Genomic DNA, 21,295 nt, shown 5'->3' on the forward strand with positions numbered 1-21,295 from the left:
CAAAACCCGGACAAAGTGCCGGGTTTTGAAAAGCCATCCGGATCCCCGGACATGTCCTCAAAAGGAGGACATGTCTGGGGGAATCCAGACGTCTGGTAACCCTACTTTGGGAGTGTGGATACCATTGGATACCATTGGCCTGAGCAATTTTAATAGAGGCTCATTACAGGTCATTAGGGGATCTTCATTGAAGTGCCGTCTTCTTGAGGCTGAGCCCTTCAAAAGGAGACCCACGGAAACGCTCTTCTGCATTCCATATGGGAGTGTAAAATTATGCACACTTCCAGACTCAGCACCTTTGTATTTAGAAAACTGACCTTGTTCCTGCTTTCTCTTTGCTGACTTTGAATTATCTGTGTCCTGCTAGGGGCTCTGGGTATATCTTGGGCAAAATATTACTGCAAATATGAGAAGGAAGGCAGAACATTAACTATGACCTCTGTGGACCAGAAGCCTGGGGCTAAACAGGTGAGTGAGTGAGATATTGCTACATTTTTGGGGTGATATGTGCAATCTTGTATCTCGATGAATCCTCATTAATTGTGTTCTGGCAGGTTGAAGTATCTAGACAGCTGACCCATACAACTCTTTCTCTTCAATAACTGTTCCCTTGAGCTGTTAACCACTATCTTTCACCTCTGTTAAGTTCAATCAATTTGTATCATCTTTTAATCTTTGTAAACCGCATAGAACTTCACGGTCCTGCGGTATATAAACTGTTGTTGTTATTATTATTATTATTATTATTCATATTGTTATGTAGAATTTTGTGTATTTAAATATGTTACAAAAAATTATCCATGCTACATAAAGTTATCAAATTGTTATCAAAATATACATACAGTTCGAGGTACTATATCGTAAATAGCAGCTGATATTTTATACGTGCTATTAAAAAAAAAAAAAAAAATTAAAAAAAAAAAAAAAAAAAAAAAAAATACATATATATATATATATATATATATATATATATATATATATATATATATATATATATATAGTGTCATTCAAGGACACTACAATTCAAAACGGGCGCAAGAACTGATCCAAACAATGGTTGCCTGTTTATGATATCAAAAGGATAAATCCGTTTCTGCCCTTGATGAAGGCAACGAAATGGAGCTTGGTCGGGCAGTAACCACAATCCTTTTTTGGATTCAGATAAGCCTGGATTTTTTTATTATATATTGTGTTTTTTTTTTAATTGCACATATAAATACTCACTACTGCTATTATTTTTTGTGTTATTTTTTCATTGATGAAAATCACAAGGGAAATCTGTGGATTAGAAGCCAAAATCCCATCTCACAGAGAGGAGTACCTTTATGTTTTCGAATTGAAATTTCTTATGTATTATTATAAATGAAAATTATAGAGATTTAATGATGTACGGGGTGGCCTCATTTAGGCATTAGCCTAATGATTGCCATTCATGATGAAAAGACAGGCTGCAGATCTTTTCATAAACTGACCTTGCAACGACCCAGTTGCTGTATATAATATCAGTTTATTAGCAATAAACTGAAACAACATGAAACAACATGAAACAACATGAAACAACATGAAACAACATGAAACAACAAAGTACAGCACATTGGGCTAAAAGGATAACATACATACAAAGTGTCTAGCTTCTGTTCATGGATCCATCCTCTCTCTGTTATGCCAGTTGGCATGCCACTTATATACTTTAGTTCAGTAGCCTAGGGTACAACTTGTTAAAGATTACATACTCACTTTCCATTGGTTTGTCACATGCATCATTTCTATTGGCTATATGGTCTATACACTTATCATGGAGCCATATTGAAGCATGACATCACCTAAAAGGGGATGGGTTTAGAACCAATGCCAGGAAGTACTTTTTCACTCGGAGGATGGTGGATACCTGGAATGCGCTTCCGGAGGGTGTGATAGGACAGAGTACTTTACAGGGTTTCAAAGAGAAATTGGATAAATTCTTGAAAGAAGAAGTTATTGAAGGATATAGATAAGGAAGGATAAAAAGGATTGAGGGATATAAGGGATCACTTACAGGACATGGACCTGATGGGCCGCCACGGAAATGGACAGCCGGGCGAGATGGACCTCTGGTCTGACCCGGCAGAGGCAATTCTTATGTTCTTAGTGTCAAAACTGACCTTTCTATTTCCCTGACACTGCATTTTTAATACTAAGGCCCCCCCCCCCTCTGTTCTGAGCTTGATTGTAGTTCTGTCAATGGTTCTGATAATTCTTTGGTAGGACATTTTATCCTGTATTGTTGCTTGAGCTTATCCAATGACGTCACAGTCAGCAGATCTCTGCCAGTTGCTAGAGCAAAGGTGAATCTCTCATAGAGCATATTGTCTCCTGCTGACAAGGAGAAATATGATTGTCCAGAAACTTGAATTCATAAGCACAATGTCTCTCTTAGAAATATAACTTTTTTTTTTTTTTTTGGGGGGGGGTCTCAGGGATCTTCGCCTACATTTTCATGCAGGTCTTATTCCTGATTCTTCCTCAATGAGTTGTCGGCCCAGGGTAATACTGATTAGTTATCGACTACAGTTCTCTAATTCTCTATAACCGGTATAGGTGCTCTCCCTGTGAGCTGGATTTAGGGGTTTTTATGCCCTCTTTAAAGATGGATATATTATAACATAACATTTTCATTTGTAGACTGCAAAAATTGTTTTGTGCGATTCACAATGAATAAAGAGACCAAAACAACATCAGTGATCTACAAAGTTTCAAATTATAGAAACGACGGCTAGTTTCCCAAAAATCTAGCAAATAAACTTGATTTCAGTAATTTTCTGAAGAATTCTGCACATTTCTGTGCTCAAATGGTGCCTTTCATGAGGACAGTTTAAGAACTGGAAGGTGTAGTTAAATGTAGCTGGTGTATGGGCACCTTTGGCAGTTGTAGAAAGGGACCGGTGCTATTTAACATAGTTATAAATGATATGGAAATTGGAACAACAAGTGAGGTGATTAAATTTGCAGATGACATTAAACTGTTCAAAGTAGAGAATGACACTGGGAAAATTTCTGTCCCCGTCACCGTCCCGTCCCCGGACCACCATCCTCTGCACCGCCCCGTCCCCGCTGGTCCTTTCACCGCCCCGTCCCTGTCTCTGCCGTCCCCTTCACCACCCCGTCCCCGTCCCTGATGTCTCTTTCACTGCCCCGTCACCGTCCCCGTCTTCAGCGCCTTCTCCTCTCCATCCCCCCATCCCCAGCACCCTTCACGCGGTCCAGCAGCTCCCTCCCGGCGGCCAGCCGTGCATTTCTCTCCCTCCTTTTCCCTTACCTTTTCTTCTTGAAACTGGCGATTTCTATAAGGCTACGAGCTGTATTACAGGCGGAGCCTTGAAGTCGCATCGGGTTGCCTGCTAGAAAAGTCTCCTCCGATGCAACCGGAAACAGGAAGTTGCGTCAGAGGAGACTTTTTCCAGCAGGCAACGCGACGCGACTTCAAGGCTCCGGCTGTAATACAGCTCGTAGCCTTATAGAAATCGCCAGTTTCAAGAAGAAAAGGTAAGGGAAAAGGAGGGAGGGAGATGCATGGACGGCTGGTGGGAGAGAGTGGGCTGCTGGATCGAACCCGGTGAATGGCCTTGTCCCCGAACTCGCGGTGACCTTTTTTTTGGTAACAACCACCATGTCATTCTCTAGTTCAAAGTAGGTAAACGCATGCGGATTGTGAAAAATTGCAGGTAGACTTTAGGAAATTGGAAGACTGGGCATCCAAGTGGCAGATGAAATTTAATGTGGACAAATGCAAGTGATGCATGTTGGGGAGAATAGCCGGAATGCTAGGGTCCACCTTGGGGGTTAGAGCCCAAGAAAAGGATCTGGGTGTCATCGTAGACAATATGCTGAAACCTACCGCCCAATGTGCAGCGGTGCAGCCAAAAAAGCAAACAGGATGGTAGGAATTATTAAAAAGGGGATGGTTAAGAAGACTAAAAATGTTATAGTGCCTCTGTACCACTCCATGATGCAACCTCACGTTTGAGTATTGTGTTCAATTCTGGTAACTCAAAATAGGTTCAAAAAACAGCGACCAAAATGATAAAGAAATGGAAAATGTAGTATTTAAGCAACATTTGAAAAAAAAAGTACTTTGGAACTAGAATTAGTCAATTATCTAGAGAAGACTTTAGATCAGGCCTGACCAGCTTTTTATTGGGTCCATATTTAATATTTCATAATATTTGGAGGGCAGAGACATTTTTTGCTCATCTTTCTCTCTCGTGCCTCTCATTGCCTCTGTCTCTCTCCCCCTTGACACCCAGTATCTCCTCTGGCTCTTTTCCTCTCTCTTCCCCCATCCAGCACTGCCAATTACTTTCTTTCCTTTCTCCTAAGCAGTATTTTCCCTCTCTGCTGTCTCTCCAGCCCATTCAGCATCATCTGTCTCTCTCCCCCACCTTCTTATTAGATAGATTGTGAGTCCACCGGGACAGAGAGGGAAAATGCTTGAAGTACCTGGATGTAAACCGTGATTGTGTAACTACAAAAAGGCAGCATTACATGTTTCAATCCCTTTCCCTGATGTCATAATGCCTGGCAGAAACCCAAAGAGTAGCAACATTCCAGAGCTGAGATTGTGATGTCATAATGCCTCATTCCACCAGTGCCTCAGAGCCAACCTCATCAGTGATGTCACAATGGCTTCATTGTTCTATACTTGGCTCACTTTTGACATTGTATTGGAGGAGAGTCTGGCGCCGTGGTTAGAGCTATAGCCTCACCCCTCCTGAGGTTGTGGGTTCCAACCCCATGCTGAGCCTGGGCAAGTCACTTAATCCTCCACTGCCCCAGGTACATTAGATAGATTGTGAGCCCACCGGGATAGAGAGGGAAAATGCTTGAAGTACCTGGATGTAAACCGTTTTGAGTGTTATTGTGTAACTACAAAAAGGCAGCATTACAAGTCCGAATCCCTTTCCCTGATGTCATAATGCCTGGCAGAAACCCAAAGCGTAGCAACATTCCAGAGCTGAGATTGTGATGTCATAATGCCTCATTCCACCAGTGCCTCAGAGCCAACCTCATCAGTGATGTCACAATGGCTTCATTGTTCTATACTTGGCTCACTTCTGACATTGTATTGGAGGAGAGTCTGGCTATAGCCTCACCCCTCCTGAGGTTGTGGGTTCCAACCCCATGCTGAGCCTGGGCAAGTCACTTAATTTTCCACTGCCCCAGGTACATTAGATAGATGGTGAGCCCATCGGGACAGAGAGGGAAAATGCTTGAAGTACCTGTATGTGAACCATTTGACTGTTTGTGCAACTACAAAAATGTGGTTTACAAGTCCCAATCTCGTGTCCCTTATTACTATTGACCTGCCTCTCTCTCTTTTCCTAATGTAGCATTGCCCTGGTTTGCCATTCTTTTCCCCCCTCCCATCCAGTCTTTCTCTGTTTTTGTTTTCCTTTCCACCCATCCAGTATTGATCCATTTCTTTCTCCCTTTCATCTGGCCATGCCCTGTTTCTCTGTCTCCCATCCCATCCACCTCTGTACAGCACAATTTTCCTCCTTCCAAATGCACCGCCACACAAAATATCTTAGTAACCTATGGCACTTTGTGTGTCTAAGTGCTTTGAAAATGAGCCCTAAAGTATTAAATCAGCGAGCACCACACTTTTGAAATGATTGAACATTTACTAATTGGGTCGTCCATTAAGATTTGATGGCGTTCATCTTTTTTTAACAATTCCATTTTTCAGAAATGAGAAACTTGTTCTTTTCTATTTGGACTTCCTGTTCCTTAGCTGTTCTTTAGAGAAACTGGAACTTGCTTATGTACCTTGGGAGAGTTGTTGAGTTGGGGAGGGGATGGGATTTAGGGGCGATGGTATTTGCGTTTGATCTATTAATTACATTGGATAATAATAGCTTGTACTGTGTATAAGAAGTACTGTATACCGGGCTGTCTTCTGTGCCTTTGTACTCTCTCTCTCTCTCTCTCTCTCTCTCTCTCTCTGGATGTTCAATATAAAGTGTTATGAAAAAAGAAAGAGACGAGAGAGATGAAAATAAATCTAAACAAAAGAGGAACAAGTACATAAACGAAGCCCAAAAGACTAGATTAAAATACTTTTAGATCTTTGTTAACTTGTCATCTTGCTGCAGCTACAACGGAACAGGTGGGAAAGCTTCGGGACTGGGACAAGAGGGGCGGGGGGGAGGGGGGCAAGAGCATGTGTGAAAGAGCGTTAGATTTAGAGGAGATTGGGGTGAGATGGAGAAAAGTTGACCGATGCCAATCTGAGGGGAAGAAGGAAGCCACTAAGCCCTGCCCCGTGGCCTCCTCACCAACAAGGCAAATTATGCCTATGATCTCTCCTATGCTTTAAAAATCTGGCAGCTGTTCTAAATCCCAGAGGACGTCTTGCTTTGGAAGAAGAGCCTCGATTTCCTTGACATCCTGCTCCCTGCTCTGATGGGTCCACTTCTCCCTCATTATTTGTGGTTTCAGCAATGGCGGTTTTGATTATTCGCGTTTTTTAGCTTGCTGGCTCCTCCCCCCCCAAATTACGTCAGCTTGCATAGAGAAAATCACTGATTCCCAGCACTTTCTTCACCATGTTTAGCCTCTCCTTCAGGAACAGGCCAGGTCTCCCCACCATGTTATTCGCGGTTTCACCATTGTCACGATGGTTTTTAATAGAAAACGGCGAATAACATATTTGCGGTTTTTCTGTATTCGCGGGTCTGTTAATCCCCTATCACAGCAAATATGGAGGGATAAGTTTATACTACAGCAACTGAGTAACACACTCGAATTAGTAAGATTTACATCTAGCGGTGGCATCTTCCCCTCCCCATCCACCCATAGGGAAGCTTCTAGCATTCCTCCTTCCTACCGAGAAGTGAGATGTTGATAGTGATGTGGCAAGTAAGATATTTCTGATTTACAACTTTAGGAAAAAATGAGACATTCTGGAAGAATCTATCATGGAATCCAGATGTAGCACAGCTGCTCTACCAGTATGAAGATGACTTTGGCTGTGTCATGGAATCTGCTGTGTTAGTTAGTAAAAGGCTATTCACCTCTCCCGTCTCACGTAATCTGATGTATTCTCCTGGGAAAGTCTGTGTCCACAGACTCATGCTCTGATGATCTTGGTTCTTTTTGGGGTTTGAGGAAACCCTTTTGTCAGACAGGTCATCAATAAAGTAGCAGGACAGGCCATACTCTCACACCTCTCCGACGGATGTGCGAGGGAGACACGAGGCAGGTGTCTGATGACAGAATTAATTTGTTCTTTTCTTCTCTCTGCCAGGGAACTTTAGACTTGACGTTGAAATCCTGCATCAGGAGAAAGACGGACTCCATAGATAAAAGGTTTTGCTTCGATATCGAAACCAACGAAAGGTAACATGTTAAGCTGCATTTAGGTTCATTTGGGGCCATAGAGTTGCTGAATTAGAAAAGTGGAGATGGAGGTTTAGAAACATAGAAAGATGACGGCAGAAAAGGGCCACAGCCCATCAAGTCTGCCCACTCTATTGACCCACCCCATTGAGTCTGAGTGCTAGTGACCTAGTTCCTTAACTTGACCCTTGTAGGGATCCCACATGGATGTCCCATTTATTCTTAAAATCGAGGTGGCGTCTCTCTATTTCCGCCTCTGCCCATTTGGAACGACTGATTTGGATCAGGAAAAATGGTGAATAAATAAAAAAGGGGTTAAATTCAAGAAATTGTTATTATTTGAATATAAAGACGCCACAAGGGGAATCCACTCCTACAGAAACTCCAGTAGATAGAGCCGTGGACGTGAATTTGTCTTTATTTCTGGAAAATTCCCTCGAGGTTGTCACCCGTAGAACTACCATGCTGTTAACTCTAGCCTTGGCGAGTGATAGGGAATTTATCCTTCGCTTGTATTTTTCTCACATAAATGATGTTTTTAGGCTCTAATGTTCCAGTTTTTCCAGATTTTGCTCAGAAAACCCAGAGACGTAGGAAAGAGTTCTTGTCCTTGAGGCCAACTACTCTTGCTCTGGGGGCTACATTTCTTGTTAAATTTCCTACGAAGTGTTATGTATCCTCTCAAGAGAAGAATTTTCTTTTCTTTGAGCCTAAACCGCTTTTAGAATTTATTGGATCAAAAGAAAGGCTGGTAACCAGGTCTAGTGATATATGACCTACCATCTGGCTGTAATTCGGGAATCTAATGCCGTGACCTTAAGTTAATTTTTGTTGTTTCTGATTGAAAGTTTCTTTAATAATAATAATAATTTTATTTTTTTGTATACTGCTATACCGTGAGGTTCAAAGCGGTTTACAGTATAGATATCATAAATATGCCATAAAAAATTAAAATAAATGAAAAAAAAAAAAGGTACTTAGAAGTTTCTTTTCTGGATCCTCATTTTTGTGGACTAAATAAGAGATAGTTAACGTTTCCTTTATATGTTATATTGAATATAATTTCTGGATCTGTAGCAACTTGCAAAAGCAATGCTTGTAGGTAAAATTGAAAATCTTATAAATAAAAAAAATATTTAAAAAAAATTCAAGAAATTGCACCAAAACTTAGGCGCTGGAACGATGCACGCCGAGCGTGAATCCTAGAATGTCGTCTGTGCGTCTGACACTTAAGGCCCTGATTCTACGAACTTTGCCTGACTTTTCAGCACCAAGGAGCGCAATGGTCAGTCGTGCGCTAGGCGCTCTTTAAAGAATCGTGCCTGACGGCGCCTAAGCACTCGTGAGTGTTGGTAGGCGTTGAAACCTTAGGTGCGCTCCATTTATGCCAGGGTTTTCTTGCCCTAAATGAGTGCGCCTACCTGATAATTAATTGCTTTTTAATGGCACATTCATGGTACTTAATGCCGGGTTTTACTTAATGGCACTAGAGCTTTTTAGCACAGGCCAGCGAAGTGAATGCTCCGATGCGCATAGGAATTCTATGAGCGACTTAAGCATTTATCTTGCTGGCCCGCGCTAAAAACCTCTAGCGCCTCAGTTAGTAAAAAGAGCCCTAAGCTGCCCTAAGCGCCATTTCTAGAATCTGGGCCTAAGTAGTCATGCCAAAAATTAGGCGGGTGTGTAAATGGAACCTGCGCGCATAACTGCCTGACCCACCCATGTGTCCCCCACCTCCCTTGAAGTTGCACATCTGGAATTTGAGTGGCGCATTTGCTAAAATCAAGGCCGATAATAGCCAATTATTGAATCAAACTGCGTGCGCAACTGATCTTACTCTAAAAATTTGCGCGAGCGACTTTGTGCCCTGAGCGTAAAGTTTGGACACCCGGCATTCTAGAATCGGACCGATGATATCCTAATAGGTGAAACAGACGCAGAGCTTGAATGCGTCTACGGAGACGCTTTGTGACACCTATTTGTGCGGGCTTTTTATGATGGATGAATTTAAAAAATAATTATTTTATGATTGCATTATTGGTAATGTTCTGTATGTCTGAATTATTATGTTTGTTGATTGGAACCTGCCTAGGTATTAGGTGGGAGATAAGTTTTTAAACAAATAAATAAGTGTTCTCTGTTCCTATCTTATACCTTGCTCGAGGCGCTCGCTTTCTCTTGTAATATCAATGTTGCATTCCAGCTCTTCATTTTGGTTTCTGATCTGCTATATATAACAGATTCTATCTTATCCACCCATTAGTATGGTATGTTGTTGCAGACAATTTAAGAAAAGCGTTCTCTCAGCAAATCACCATGAAAACCATTCAACATCCCATCATCTAAAAAACATAAACGAATCAAATATCAACCCAGCAGAACTCTCCCATCATCTTTCCATGACCAATTTGAAATCCCAGGTCCTAGAGTAATAAAACGTCAAGTAACGAGGAAAAAAGTCCTTTCGTATGGGTCCCTGCCTTTACAAACATGATGGCAGATAAAGGCCAAATGGCCCATCTAGTCTGCCTAAGGCACCTGAGCCAACTAGGGACTTCCTTAGGGAGGAGCCTAAGGAAGTCCCTGATTGGCCATTATTTTGTCCAATCAGGGACTTTATTAGGCTCCCTATTAAATATAGAAACATGATAGCAGATAAAGGCCAAACGGCCCATCCAGTCTGCCCATCCGCAGTAACCATTATCTTTCTCTCTCTGAGAGATCCCACATGCCTATCCCAGGCCTTTTTGAATTTGGACACAGTCTGTCTCCACCACCTCTACTGGGAGACTGTACCACACATCTACCACCCTTTCTGTAAAAAAAGTATTTCCTTAGATTACTCCTGAGCCTATCACCTCTTAACTTCATCCTATGCTCTCTCATTGCAGTTTCCTTTCAAATGAAAGAGACTTGACTCATGTGCATTTTATATTACATAGGTATTTAAACATCTCTATCATATCTCCCCTTTCCTGCCTTTCCTCCCAAAGTATACAGATTGAGATCTAAGGAAGTCCCTTATTGGCTCAGATGCCTTAGGCCCCTCCTATGGGAGGAGCCCAAGGTGCCTGAGCCAATCAGGGCCTTAGGCACCTCCCCGTGCATCACATGATGCACCTGGAAGGGGGCCTAAGGCCCAATGTCATCAGGGAGAAGCATGAGATTTTTTCAGTACCTCCTGCTCCCAACGTAAGAGGTGTGGAGGCAGGGGTCCTTTGGTGCCTTTTTCTTCAGGGGAAGGGGGAAGGAAGTATTTGTGAGCAGGAGGGAGTGGGCATCCCTCCTGCTGTTTTATGGGGGGAGGGGGGAGGTATTTGCAGGCAGGAGGGACTGGGCATCCCTCCTGCCCTCTTTTTGGGGTCAGTGAGTCATGACAATTGTTTAAACCGGCAGACCTGTTGGTAACACAGTTAGGATCGTAAAACCCGATGCAAAATTTCCAAGCAAATGTTAGTGAAATGGGGTTTTACAAAATTGCATGGCCGGATTGGAAAATGGGCGATCAAGAGGGAAAACGCGCGGTGGGCCGTTTTGCGATTTGGTTCGGTTAGCCGCGATTGTTGCTAAACCTGTGAAAACAGGTTTAGTGCCGATCACTGACTAGTGAATCGGGGCCTAAATGGCTGCACCATTTCCTGCTCCTTCGCACAGTTCTCAGACAGTGATCTCACAATGCCTGAACTCCTCCTTTGATCTTATGAGAACAAAGGTGAGACTCATTCCTCTCAACACAAGTACAAAACAAACCCCTCTGAGAGCTGCGCAGTGTCAGAAACGGAAACAGCTGTTTAGAAACACCTGGGCCTCCACTGCGGATGTAGAACCCTGGGCCTGAATCCCGATGGTCCAGAGAAGGTCCTGATTATTACAGCAGTAATTCCATATCATGGTTTCAATCCAAACCCCCGTCATCTCTGTAGACCAAGACTCTGAACATTGGAGCTGCTTACGAGTAGAACAGCGTGTGGTACCAAGTTTTAGATGTGAGCCTTTTTGAGCTTATGTGGAGAACTGAACCCTGGGTAGCCACCCCAGAGCAAATGGGCCTTAACTAAGTGCAGTTTCCATTCATGTGCTGACTTCTCTGTTTGAGGGGCTAGAGGGGAGATGTCCTATGTAGGGTCATCGGGGCTCAGGCACATCCATAGGGTCTCCAGCCAGGCTACCTTTCCTCTTTCTCTGCTTTTCCTACCAGCGGAGGTCTTTGAACAGCTGTTTCAGCTCATGACACAGAGCATCTCACGGAGAGATTTGTTTTGTAGATACCTTAAAAGGGAATGTGTCCAAGTACTTAAACTCTCACTTTTGTTCTCAACAAGATTAAAAGAGACTCACAATGCCAGAAAGGAAGAAATATGTATTTGGGGCCTGGAGGGGCTGTGGAAGAACAGAATTCAAATGCTCGTCTATCCGAGGGGTAGGCAAATCCGGTCCTCAAGAGCCACAGGCAGGTCAGGTTTTCAGGATCTCCACAATAAATATGCACGAGATAGATTTGCATCTCGAGGAGGCAGTGCATGCACATCCATCTCATACATATTCATTGTGGATATCCTGAAAACCTGACCTGGCTCTGGCTCTCGAGGACCGGAATTGCCTACCCCTGGTCTTTCCTATGCATTCCCATGTATTGGCTGTGCATGTTTTTAATGCATATTCACCTAGAGTTTTACGCTCGCTTTCCTCTGAATTCTCCAGGCCGGGGACCACCACTTTGCAGGCGCTGTCGGAACCTAACAGAAGGCTGTGGATGGAAGCCATGGATGGCAAAGAGCCGGTGGGTATTGAGCTGCTCAGCGCTTCCCCCTAGTGGCACATGCACCAAGAAGCAGGTTTGTGGTGCTTTCGTTTCTACAAGAGCTGTACTCGGTGAACAGGTACACAGGGTAAAAACATCGTGTCGGGCTTTGGTGCTGAGAGACGCTTGTGGTCATTTGAGGCTTATCAGGTTCTGTAATAGATTTGTTGATAGTAACTGAACACAGGGCAGCTGCAGTATGACAAGGTAAGTGCAGCCTTTTAGGCTATTGACATGCAGATAAGCATATGAACTCCCTGAATGCCAGGCTACAGTAATCCTAAGGGTTTCAAAGGCAGAGCTTCGGGGAAACGATAGTGTCTGTAGGCATTAGCAAAGATTTTATGCTGTTCATTGTCTCAACAAAGCAGATGTTAACCTTATGCAAAGATCAGAGACCGAGGGCACCTACGGCTCTCAAAATGGCGGCGTATCTGCTTCACAGCCTGGGCAGTCCCCTGTGTGACAAATCAAAAAGGAGAACCACTGTGTAATCACCCCAAAATGACATCCAAAATTAAACTCAGTAAGAATATCAATGGGCACAGCGAGGAAAAAAGATCTCAACTTCCCTTTTTGTCAACCCCCCCTCCGAGTTTTTGCAATGACAATCTAGTTGGGTTAGGGTTCCTATCATGGGTCAAAAACCTCGTTGTGACACCAGTACGTGAAAAAATATGTTTATAATGTTTTAATACCAAATCTATATGAAGATAAGCAGTACCTCTGCTGGGTCAGACCAGAGGTCCATCACGCCCAGCAGTCCGCTCACGCGGCGGCCCATCAGGTCCAGGACCTGCGTAGTAATCCTCTATACCCTTCAGGAAATCATCCAATCCCTTCTTGAACCCCAGTAGCGTATTCTGTCGTATAAGAACACTTATCCTTGTCCACTCCATGATCATTTCCAAATTAGATTATTGTAATTCTTTGCTATACAATATTTCCCAAAAAGAAAAGAAAAGACTACAAATAATCCAAAATACGGCCATAAAACTTATACATAAAGCAAAAAAATATGACCATGTAACACCCCTTCTTATTAAATCACACTGGTTACCTATTAATCATCGCATAACTTTTAAAATAGCATTTTTAGTTTTTAAGGTTCTAATATATAACACCCCTCAATTTATATCTAGAATGATTATCCCTTATCATTCTAATCGAACTCTTCGCTCATCACAACAAGAGTTACTTCTGGTCCCTTCACTCAAAATTGTGGGAACAAGGAGAAATGATATGTTCTCTGTTTTAGCTCCCCAACTCTGGAACACTCTGCCTCTTTTTATTAGAAAGGATAGAGATATTATCTCTTTTAAAAAAACTCTTAAAAACTTTTTTATTTAATGATGCTTTTAATGAATAATTTTTCTTTTTTTTTTTTTTTTTCCTCATCCCTATTTTATGTTTTTTCCTAATATATGTTTTTTTCCTACACCGTTAGAAAATATGTAACTTTTCCCCCCTTTCCTCCCTTTTTCATGTTTGTTTTTAATGTATTATTTAATTATTTAACAAATACGTGTTTTATTGTTTTTTTTTTAATGTTTTACTAATATGACTGAATGTTCTCTTATAATCTGTTTTTAAATGTACATCGCTTAGAATGTTTTAATTAGGCGATTCATCAAAAATAAAGTGAACTTGAACTTGAACTTGAACTTAAGTGAAAATTATATAACGCCAATCACAGTGACCTTGCTGTCACAAAATACTAAGGGCTCCTTTTACTAAGGTGCGCAAGCGTTTTTAGCGCACGCTGAAGATTAGCGCTCGCAAACCCCGCGCTAAACGAAAAATACTAACGCAAGCTCTATGGAGGCGTTAGCGTCTAGCGCGCGGGGCATTGTAGCGCCCGCTAAAACCGCTGGCGCACCTTAGTAAAAGAGAGGGTAGATGTGAAAAAGATCACAATACTGTCACTAGACGCAAAAAGCTGAGAGAACCCAACAGAAGAAGACTTGCCTTAAATGGCCCGACGGAGGCCTGGCCGTTTAGCTTAAAGCTTCTTCAAGGGGTGTGTCTTCCACCTTTGCCAAAACAGGCAGAATTGTCAGCAAGTCAGGTGAAACTTCTCAAATCACCGTGATCTCAAGGTCGGCTTAATCAAAAAGGGCCATTTAAGACGCGTCGTCTTCTGTTGTGTGGCTGTGTTTTTTTAATTCTTTCGCAGCGTTTTGAGTCTATTGACAGTATTGTGATTTTTTTTTCACATCTAGTCTTTTGTGAAATCAAGATCACTGTGATTGGTGTTATAAAATTTTCAAAACGCACATAAATTTGGTAACAGGATGTTGATAGATTCTTAAAAAATTATAAACATATTTTTTCACGTACTGGTGTCGCAACGAGGTTTTTGACCCATGATAGGAACCCTAACCCAACTAGATTGTCATTGCAAAAACTCGGGGGGGGGGGAGGTCTTTTTTCCTCGCTGTGCCCACTGATATCATTCTTATTGTGTTTAATTTTGGATACTGCCTTGAGGAAGCATCTCGGAAGCTGACCGAGGAAAGCGGCTCTGAACTGGCATCATTTTCAGTCCTAAAAGAACTTTATTATTCACACAAGAGAAGGGGACAATTTCCAAAATCCATTTATCCCAGGGGATGGGCAACCTGTGGCCCACAAGCAAATCTTTCAAATCTGAACCCCTGGGTCTCGCTTCTATGACCTCTCTCAGCCCAGCCACAATCGTTCTCTCTCTCTCTCCACCGCCACTTCCAAAATCCTCTCTCTCCTCACTCATGGCAAGGCTCACAAGAAGATCCCTTCTTTTTCATTTAGGTTCTGAGTGACTGACAGAAAGTTCCAGTTGCAGCCCAGTACTGGGATTAGCTTCAGTTTGAAGGAGTATGTGCGAAGGCCATGTTGGTCTCGTCTTCTTTAATGAACTCCGTACAGGTTGCTTCTGCGTCGGTGAGGTGCATGGCCAGCCAGGCCTTTGCGCATGTAGTGCCAAAGCTCCCTCCAGACTAAAGGAACTTTTCTTTGTTTACATGGATCCAGTGGATCAGCTCGCAAGCCTTAAAGTGAGGGAAGGAGAAAGCTACAAGTGGTGATGCTGGCATCAGGGAGGAAGAGAAAGAGGAATTGCTGCACATGGATAAGTAGACATGGAAGAGAGGGGAACTGGGGTACAAGGATTGTGGGGGAAAAGGGGAACAAGGATTGTGGGGGGCAGAGGGGAACATGGGACACAAGGATTAGGAGGGAGAGAGGGGAACGTGGGGCACAAGGATTTTGGGGGAGAGACGGAAACATGGGACACAAGGATTGTGGGGGAGAGGGAAACATGGGACACAAGGATTGTGTGGAAGAGGGGAACTGGGGCACAAGGATTGGGGGAAGGGGAACTGGGGCACAAGAATTGGGGAGAACATGGGGAGAGAGAGGAACTGGGGTACAAGGATTGTGGTGGGAGGGGAACATGGGGTACAAGGATTGGGGGAGAGGGAAACATGGGACACAAGGATTGATGGGGAGAGGAACTGGGGCACAAGGATTGATTGTGTGTGTGTGGGGGGGAGAAAACATGGGGAGAGAGGGGAACTGGAGCACAATGATTGTGGGGACAGAGGGGAACTGAGGCACAAAGATTAAGGACTGTTGGGAGGGAGGGGAACTGGGACACAAGGATTGGGAGAGAGGGGAACATGGGGGCACAAGGATTGGGAGGAGAGGGGAGCTAGGGCACAAGGTTTGTAGGGTGGGGGAGAGTGAAACTGGGGCACAAAGATTGTGGGGCAGGAAGAGATCTCATTAAAGTTTTATGACAGAAAGAATATGGTAAGAGACCTTTAAAAAAGAAAATGATGTTAATTTGGTTTTGTTGCTGTGATTTATGTGGAGGAATAAAAAAAAAAGGTAATAAAAAGTAACCTAGGAGTCTAGAAGTTACAAATGCAGAGTGTTTTATAGGAAACCCTGTGTAAGAACAATTTCCCTAAACAGTGGAAGTTCACAAGGAGTTGACTTGACACTGGGTTTTGGAAGAACCACCTTTATCAGGAGTTTTAACACAATTATGTGGTGTTGGGGGTTAAATAATCCTCATTGAGGAATGTATCTATGTAAATGGTCATTTTTCTCAATGGAGGAGAGTAAACAGTGGAGTGCCACAGGGGTCTGTAAAATCATACATGTAAAATCCCCCCTCCGCATAAAATCCATATAATTTCCTCGGCATGGACTTTACTGCCAGGGCTAATTTATATAAATAAACTTAACTGTCAACCCCACCCTTGATAATTTCCCCAATTTGAAATGATATGTAGAAATGATAATTTGAAATGATATGTAGAAATTATGTATAGCAATGTCTGTAATTATATTGTTTGTTATATTTGTCACCCCAACTGATTTTTAATGAGATTGTACATCGCCTAGGAAATGTGATAGGCGATTAATCAAATTTTTGTAATAAACTTGGAAACTTGGAGTGCCACAGGGGTCTGTAAAATCATACATGTAAAATCTCCCCTCCGCATAAAATCCATATAATTTCCTCGGCATGGACTTTACTACCAGGGCTAATTTATATAAATAAACTTAACTGTCAACCCCACCCTTGATAATTTCCCCAAAATGCACCATATACATCACGCTTAGCTTTTCACACTCTCTGGCACGTTTAGCAGAGAAAGTGCCAGAGAGTGTGAAAAGCTAAGCGTGATGTATATGGTGCATTTTGGGGAAATTATCAAGGGTGGGGTTGACAGTTAAGTTTATTTATATAAATTAGCCCTGGCAGTAAAGTCCATGCCGAGGAAATTATATGGATTTTATGCGGAGGGGAGATTTTACATGTATGATTTTACAGACCCCTGTGGCACTCCACTGTTTACTCTCCTCCATTGAGAAAAATGACCATTTAACCCTCTGTTTTCTATCTGATAACCAATTCCTAATCCACAACTGAACTTTGCCATCTATCCCATGACTCTTTAATTTTCTCAGCAGCCTCTCGTGAGGAACTTTGTTTCCTTAAGCGACATTCAGCATGAAATGCGCCTGTCCTTTCATTTTGAAAACTGATGCTAAAGCTAGGGGTGAAAAGTATCCTGGCATGAAAGTTATCCTGAGCACGTGTTGTCTTTTGTAAAGAACAAATATCTGTGCTATAAACATATTTTTATCCCACAATGTTGAAATTCACCAAAATCAATCGATGACTCGGAACCAAGTTTACTGATTAGAGCTGTTGCTGGGACCCTTGAATTGAGCCTTGTTAAAATGCTTTTCTTGATGAATTTAATTTTGTTTATTCAGTTTTCTTTACTCTACTCCCAGGGGAGCTCAGAACAATTTACATTAATTTATTCAGGTCCCCAAGCATTTTTCCCTGTCTGGGCTCACCATCTGTCTAATGTGCATGGGGCAATGGGGGGGGGAGGGGATTAAGGGCTAGATTCACTAAGCCTATGGATCGGATCCGTATCCGATCTGATCCGTGGCCAGGGGGCTGATTCATGAAGTGCCTTCATACAAATGAGGGCGATCGGAATCACACCCCCAACCGACCGCACTCATCGCTCTCCAGCGATCCCAATACATACGCAGACCATCTGTAGATGGTTTGTGCATTCATGGGCCCTCTGTGCCCATCAGAGCTGGAAATAAAACTTTTCACTTTTGTTTTTTAGTTTTTCGTGAGCCCGTGGTTTTAACCCGCTTAAAACTACGGGCTTGCACTGCGGGGAAGGGAAGGAGAGTCTGGGCAGAAGCAGCGTGGCGAGTCGGGACAGAGAGCAGCAGGCGAGTCAGGACAGAGAGCAGCAGGAGAGTCGGGACAGAGAGCAGCAGGAGAGTTGGGACAGAGAGCAACAGGAGAGTTGGGGAAGAGAGCAGGGCTGCCTGTCGGGGCAGAAGTAGGGCTGCATGTCGGGGAAGAAGTAGGGCTGCATGTCGGGGCAGAAGCAGGGCAGCGATCGGGGCAGAGAGCAGGAGAGTTGGGGCAGAGAGCAGGAGATGCAGTCGGAAAGGATATGAGTGACTGATCCCCAGCAGTCACTTGTTTCTTGATTGGCCAGCCCAGTTGGTGTTCCAGTTTTTTGTTAGTGAATCGCTGCCTGCCTACTTTGCATGCCATTTCCCCTCATTTGCATGCGCAGATCGGATTGGAGGATGATCGGCCACGAGGTTAGTGAATCAGATCGGAGGACAATCGGGTCACAAAGTGGTTGGTACACGATCGGTGTCCTTAGTGAATCTAGCCCTAAGTGACTTGGCCAGGGTCACAAGGAGCTGCGTGGGTTTGAACCCACGACCTCGGGGGGGGCTGAAGTTGTAGCTTTAACCACTGTGCCACACTCTCCCCGTTTTGTTTTTGGGGGTGGAATATTGGCACTATTGATTTGTGATTGATTCAGTAACCTTTTGGGGGAATTTGTTCTGCCATAGTAGTGTTTGATTTCAGTGTGAACATACTCTTGGTGAGAAGGTGTGTGGTGTGTCCTGCTTGCTCAGCTCTCGGGGGTAGGTTCACTGGATTACACAGTAAATTGATGTGGTAACTGTACTAGTTCACTTATAAAGGTAATGCAAAGAAAATAAATAAGATGATGCCTTTTTTTAATTAGAAAGTTAATCAAAACTATATTAAGTTAGGCGGAACAGGCCGATAGCAGCAAGCTCACCTCACTGCTGCTGCCAACAAGCCTGGAGATTAGATTTTGGTGAGAAAGTAGGTGGGAGATGGGGGAGAGCCATAGGGGAAGAGAGAAGCACCATCCCTTGGAATTAGGGGGGGGGGGTTTGGAAGGAGGGAGAGAAAGAGAGAGAACCTATGGGGTAAGGGAGTTGTATAGAGAGAGAAAGACGCACCCTTTGGGGGGGATAGAAGGAGGGAAAGAGGAACAGTTAAAGGGTGACTAAGGAAATGGGTGAAAGGTGGGGCTAGGGTGGGGATGGGGGTCATGTGCCCTCCTTTTTGAGTTCAGAAATATGGTAACCCCGTGCATGTGGGACTTCCAGCCTGGCTTCCTGTCCATGTGATCATTGTAATGAGAATGCAGCGCCATGTGATGGGCAACTTGTGACACACTGCAGCACCTAAGACTTCGTTTCAGGGGTGGGCAGCCGGGTGAAATGGGCTCCTCAGCCTCCCAGGGCACAGGGATGAGCAACCAGGGTCTTCGAGGGCTGCATCCCAGTCAGGTTTTCAAGATTTCCGCAACGAATATGCAGGAGATTGATTTTTTTTACATGTACTGCTTTCTTTTGTATGCAAATAGATCTCCTGCATATTCATTGTGCAAATCTTGACACCCCAACTGAGTTGTGGCCCTTGAGGAGCCTGGTTGCTCACCCCTGCCATAGCAGGATTTGTGTTGGATGTAAAAGCTTCCAGAGTGAGGTGGGAAACCACTCTTTGGTCTGCTCCTTTAAAATATTTAACACTGGTTTAACCGTTCACTCTGAGTTGTCTTGTGTGGGGACAGCAGGAACTCTGAGCCTCTACCATCAAAGGGGGAGAGTGGAAGACCTCTTCTTACCATGGGCCTTGGTTGTCCTTCTATTAGAGACAGAAGGCGGTCTTATGAATGCTGGGTGTTGGAGCTCTGTGGTTCGGCTGGGTGGCTGTGAAGTCACAGGAGAGGCCTTCCCACTGCCAATATCTCAGCCTGTTCCATGATGCAGTGGAGGCTTTAGAAATAGAGGAAGAGCTTGGTTTGGAGGTGATGGTCACTTGGACTCTTAGAAGGCCCTGTTCTGCTACGGTCATTGCAATTCTGGTGCAAAGCATATTGGCCGTAGATTAGAGGAAAGGGTTGAAAGGTAAGAGAGAGGTCTGCAGAGAGTATTACAATCTGCTGCCAAGCAGGGTCAGCTGTTTGGTGTCAGCAGGGATTTCCTGCCTGGTCCTGCCAGCTGGAATGTTGCTTGGTACAGTAATGAAGATTCACAACATATGTGAAATCCATCCTTAATTCTTAACACCCTGCTCCCCCCCCCCCAGGGGTTAGTCAGGAGCAAGACCCTCTGTGGTGTTGTGCTGTGAGTCAGGTATAGGAAAGCCCTGGGGATGCGTTGCCACATCTGTAGGATTTCCTGTCTCTTTTCAGCTATTCTAACTACTTAATCTTTTTCTTCCACAGATATATCGCAGCCCGATAACAAAGCAGGAAGAAAGTAAGTCCACCTGTTCTTAAAACTGCAGGGCTTTTAGCTAAATGCAAGATTGTAATCCTGTTTTTTGGTTGTTTTTTTTGTGAAGTAACCCTTCAGTCCTGTACCCTGTACTCGCAATCCTTCCTAAACCTTTTACACTCGTCTATCCATTGTCTGCTGTTTCACCCTAAAGAAAATGTGTTAAGTTCCAGACCAGGGCTGGCATTAGGGGTATGGCAAACAGAGTAATTGCCCCGTCTCCCTGTGTCACAGGGGGTCCCAAGCCTGCTTTGAGCTGAAGGATTCGGAGCCTGCAGGCAGGCTTTGGGCCCCTGAATGTCTTATCACCAGCCACAAAACAGATTATTCACTAAAAAGAAGAGTTTAAAAGATAGTGTTCCACAGCAAATATGCTTAGAGGAAGTGTTAATAATAATAATAATATTTTATTTTGTATACCGCCATACCCAGGGAGTTCAAGGCGGTTCACAACAGATAGATGAATTACATACAGTGCGATTCGAAAAAAGAAGAACATAACAAGGCAATCGTGGGGACATACTCGTTTACATAAACGGTTTAGGAGGGGGAAGGGCTAAATACGGGATACATACAGTGTGTGCTGCAGTAGGATACAATAGAGTTTAAGAGAGGAAATTAGATAAGAGCATATTAGATGGAAAAAGGGGGGGGGCAACCAACTTGGAAGGGGGGTGGGAAAGTAAGGGGGGGAGAGGGGAGAGGAGGGTTTAGATGGGGGAAGGGGGGGCTAAGGGATAGGTCTGTTGCAAAGGAGGGGTTTCATCAGTTTTCTAAGGTGGAGAGGGGGTAACGTTACGGCGGAAGAGGGGAGCGTTAGGGATTTGGTTACGACTATTTGTGTAGTTAACCTGTTTGGGTAACAAGTGAATTACCCTCATAAATATGATATATGTGGAAGAAGTCTTCCTAGGAAGGGGGTGCAAATTTCTTTTCAGATTTACAGTTTACATGTCCAGGAGC

The 21,295-nt window shown here is 43.6% G+C and overlaps 1 protein-coding gene across 1 annotated transcript in view; it reads left to right on the forward strand.

Moving 5' to 3' along the window:
• Positions 1–21,295, forward strand: part of OPHN1 (oligophrenin 1) — a 234,600-nt gene that overhangs the window by 144,765 nt on the left and 68,540 nt on the right. The window contains exons 9-12 of the mRNA XM_033945796.1: positions 368–468; positions 7,286–7,377; positions 12,079–12,157; positions 20,281–20,314. Coding sequence (XP_033801687.1) covers positions 368–468; positions 7,286–7,377; positions 12,079–12,157; positions 20,281–20,314 — 306 coding nt within the window. The remainder of the gene's footprint in view (positions 1–367; positions 469–7,285; positions 7,378–12,078; positions 12,158–20,280; positions 20,315–21,295) is intronic.

The sequence above is a fragment of the Geotrypetes seraphini genome, chromosome 5, assembly GCF_902459505.1.
Source record: "Geotrypetes seraphini chromosome 5, aGeoSer1.1, whole genome shotgun sequence".
Classification (NCBI taxonomy): domain Eukaryota; kingdom Metazoa; phylum Chordata; class Amphibia; order Gymnophiona; family Dermophiidae; genus Geotrypetes; species Geotrypetes seraphini.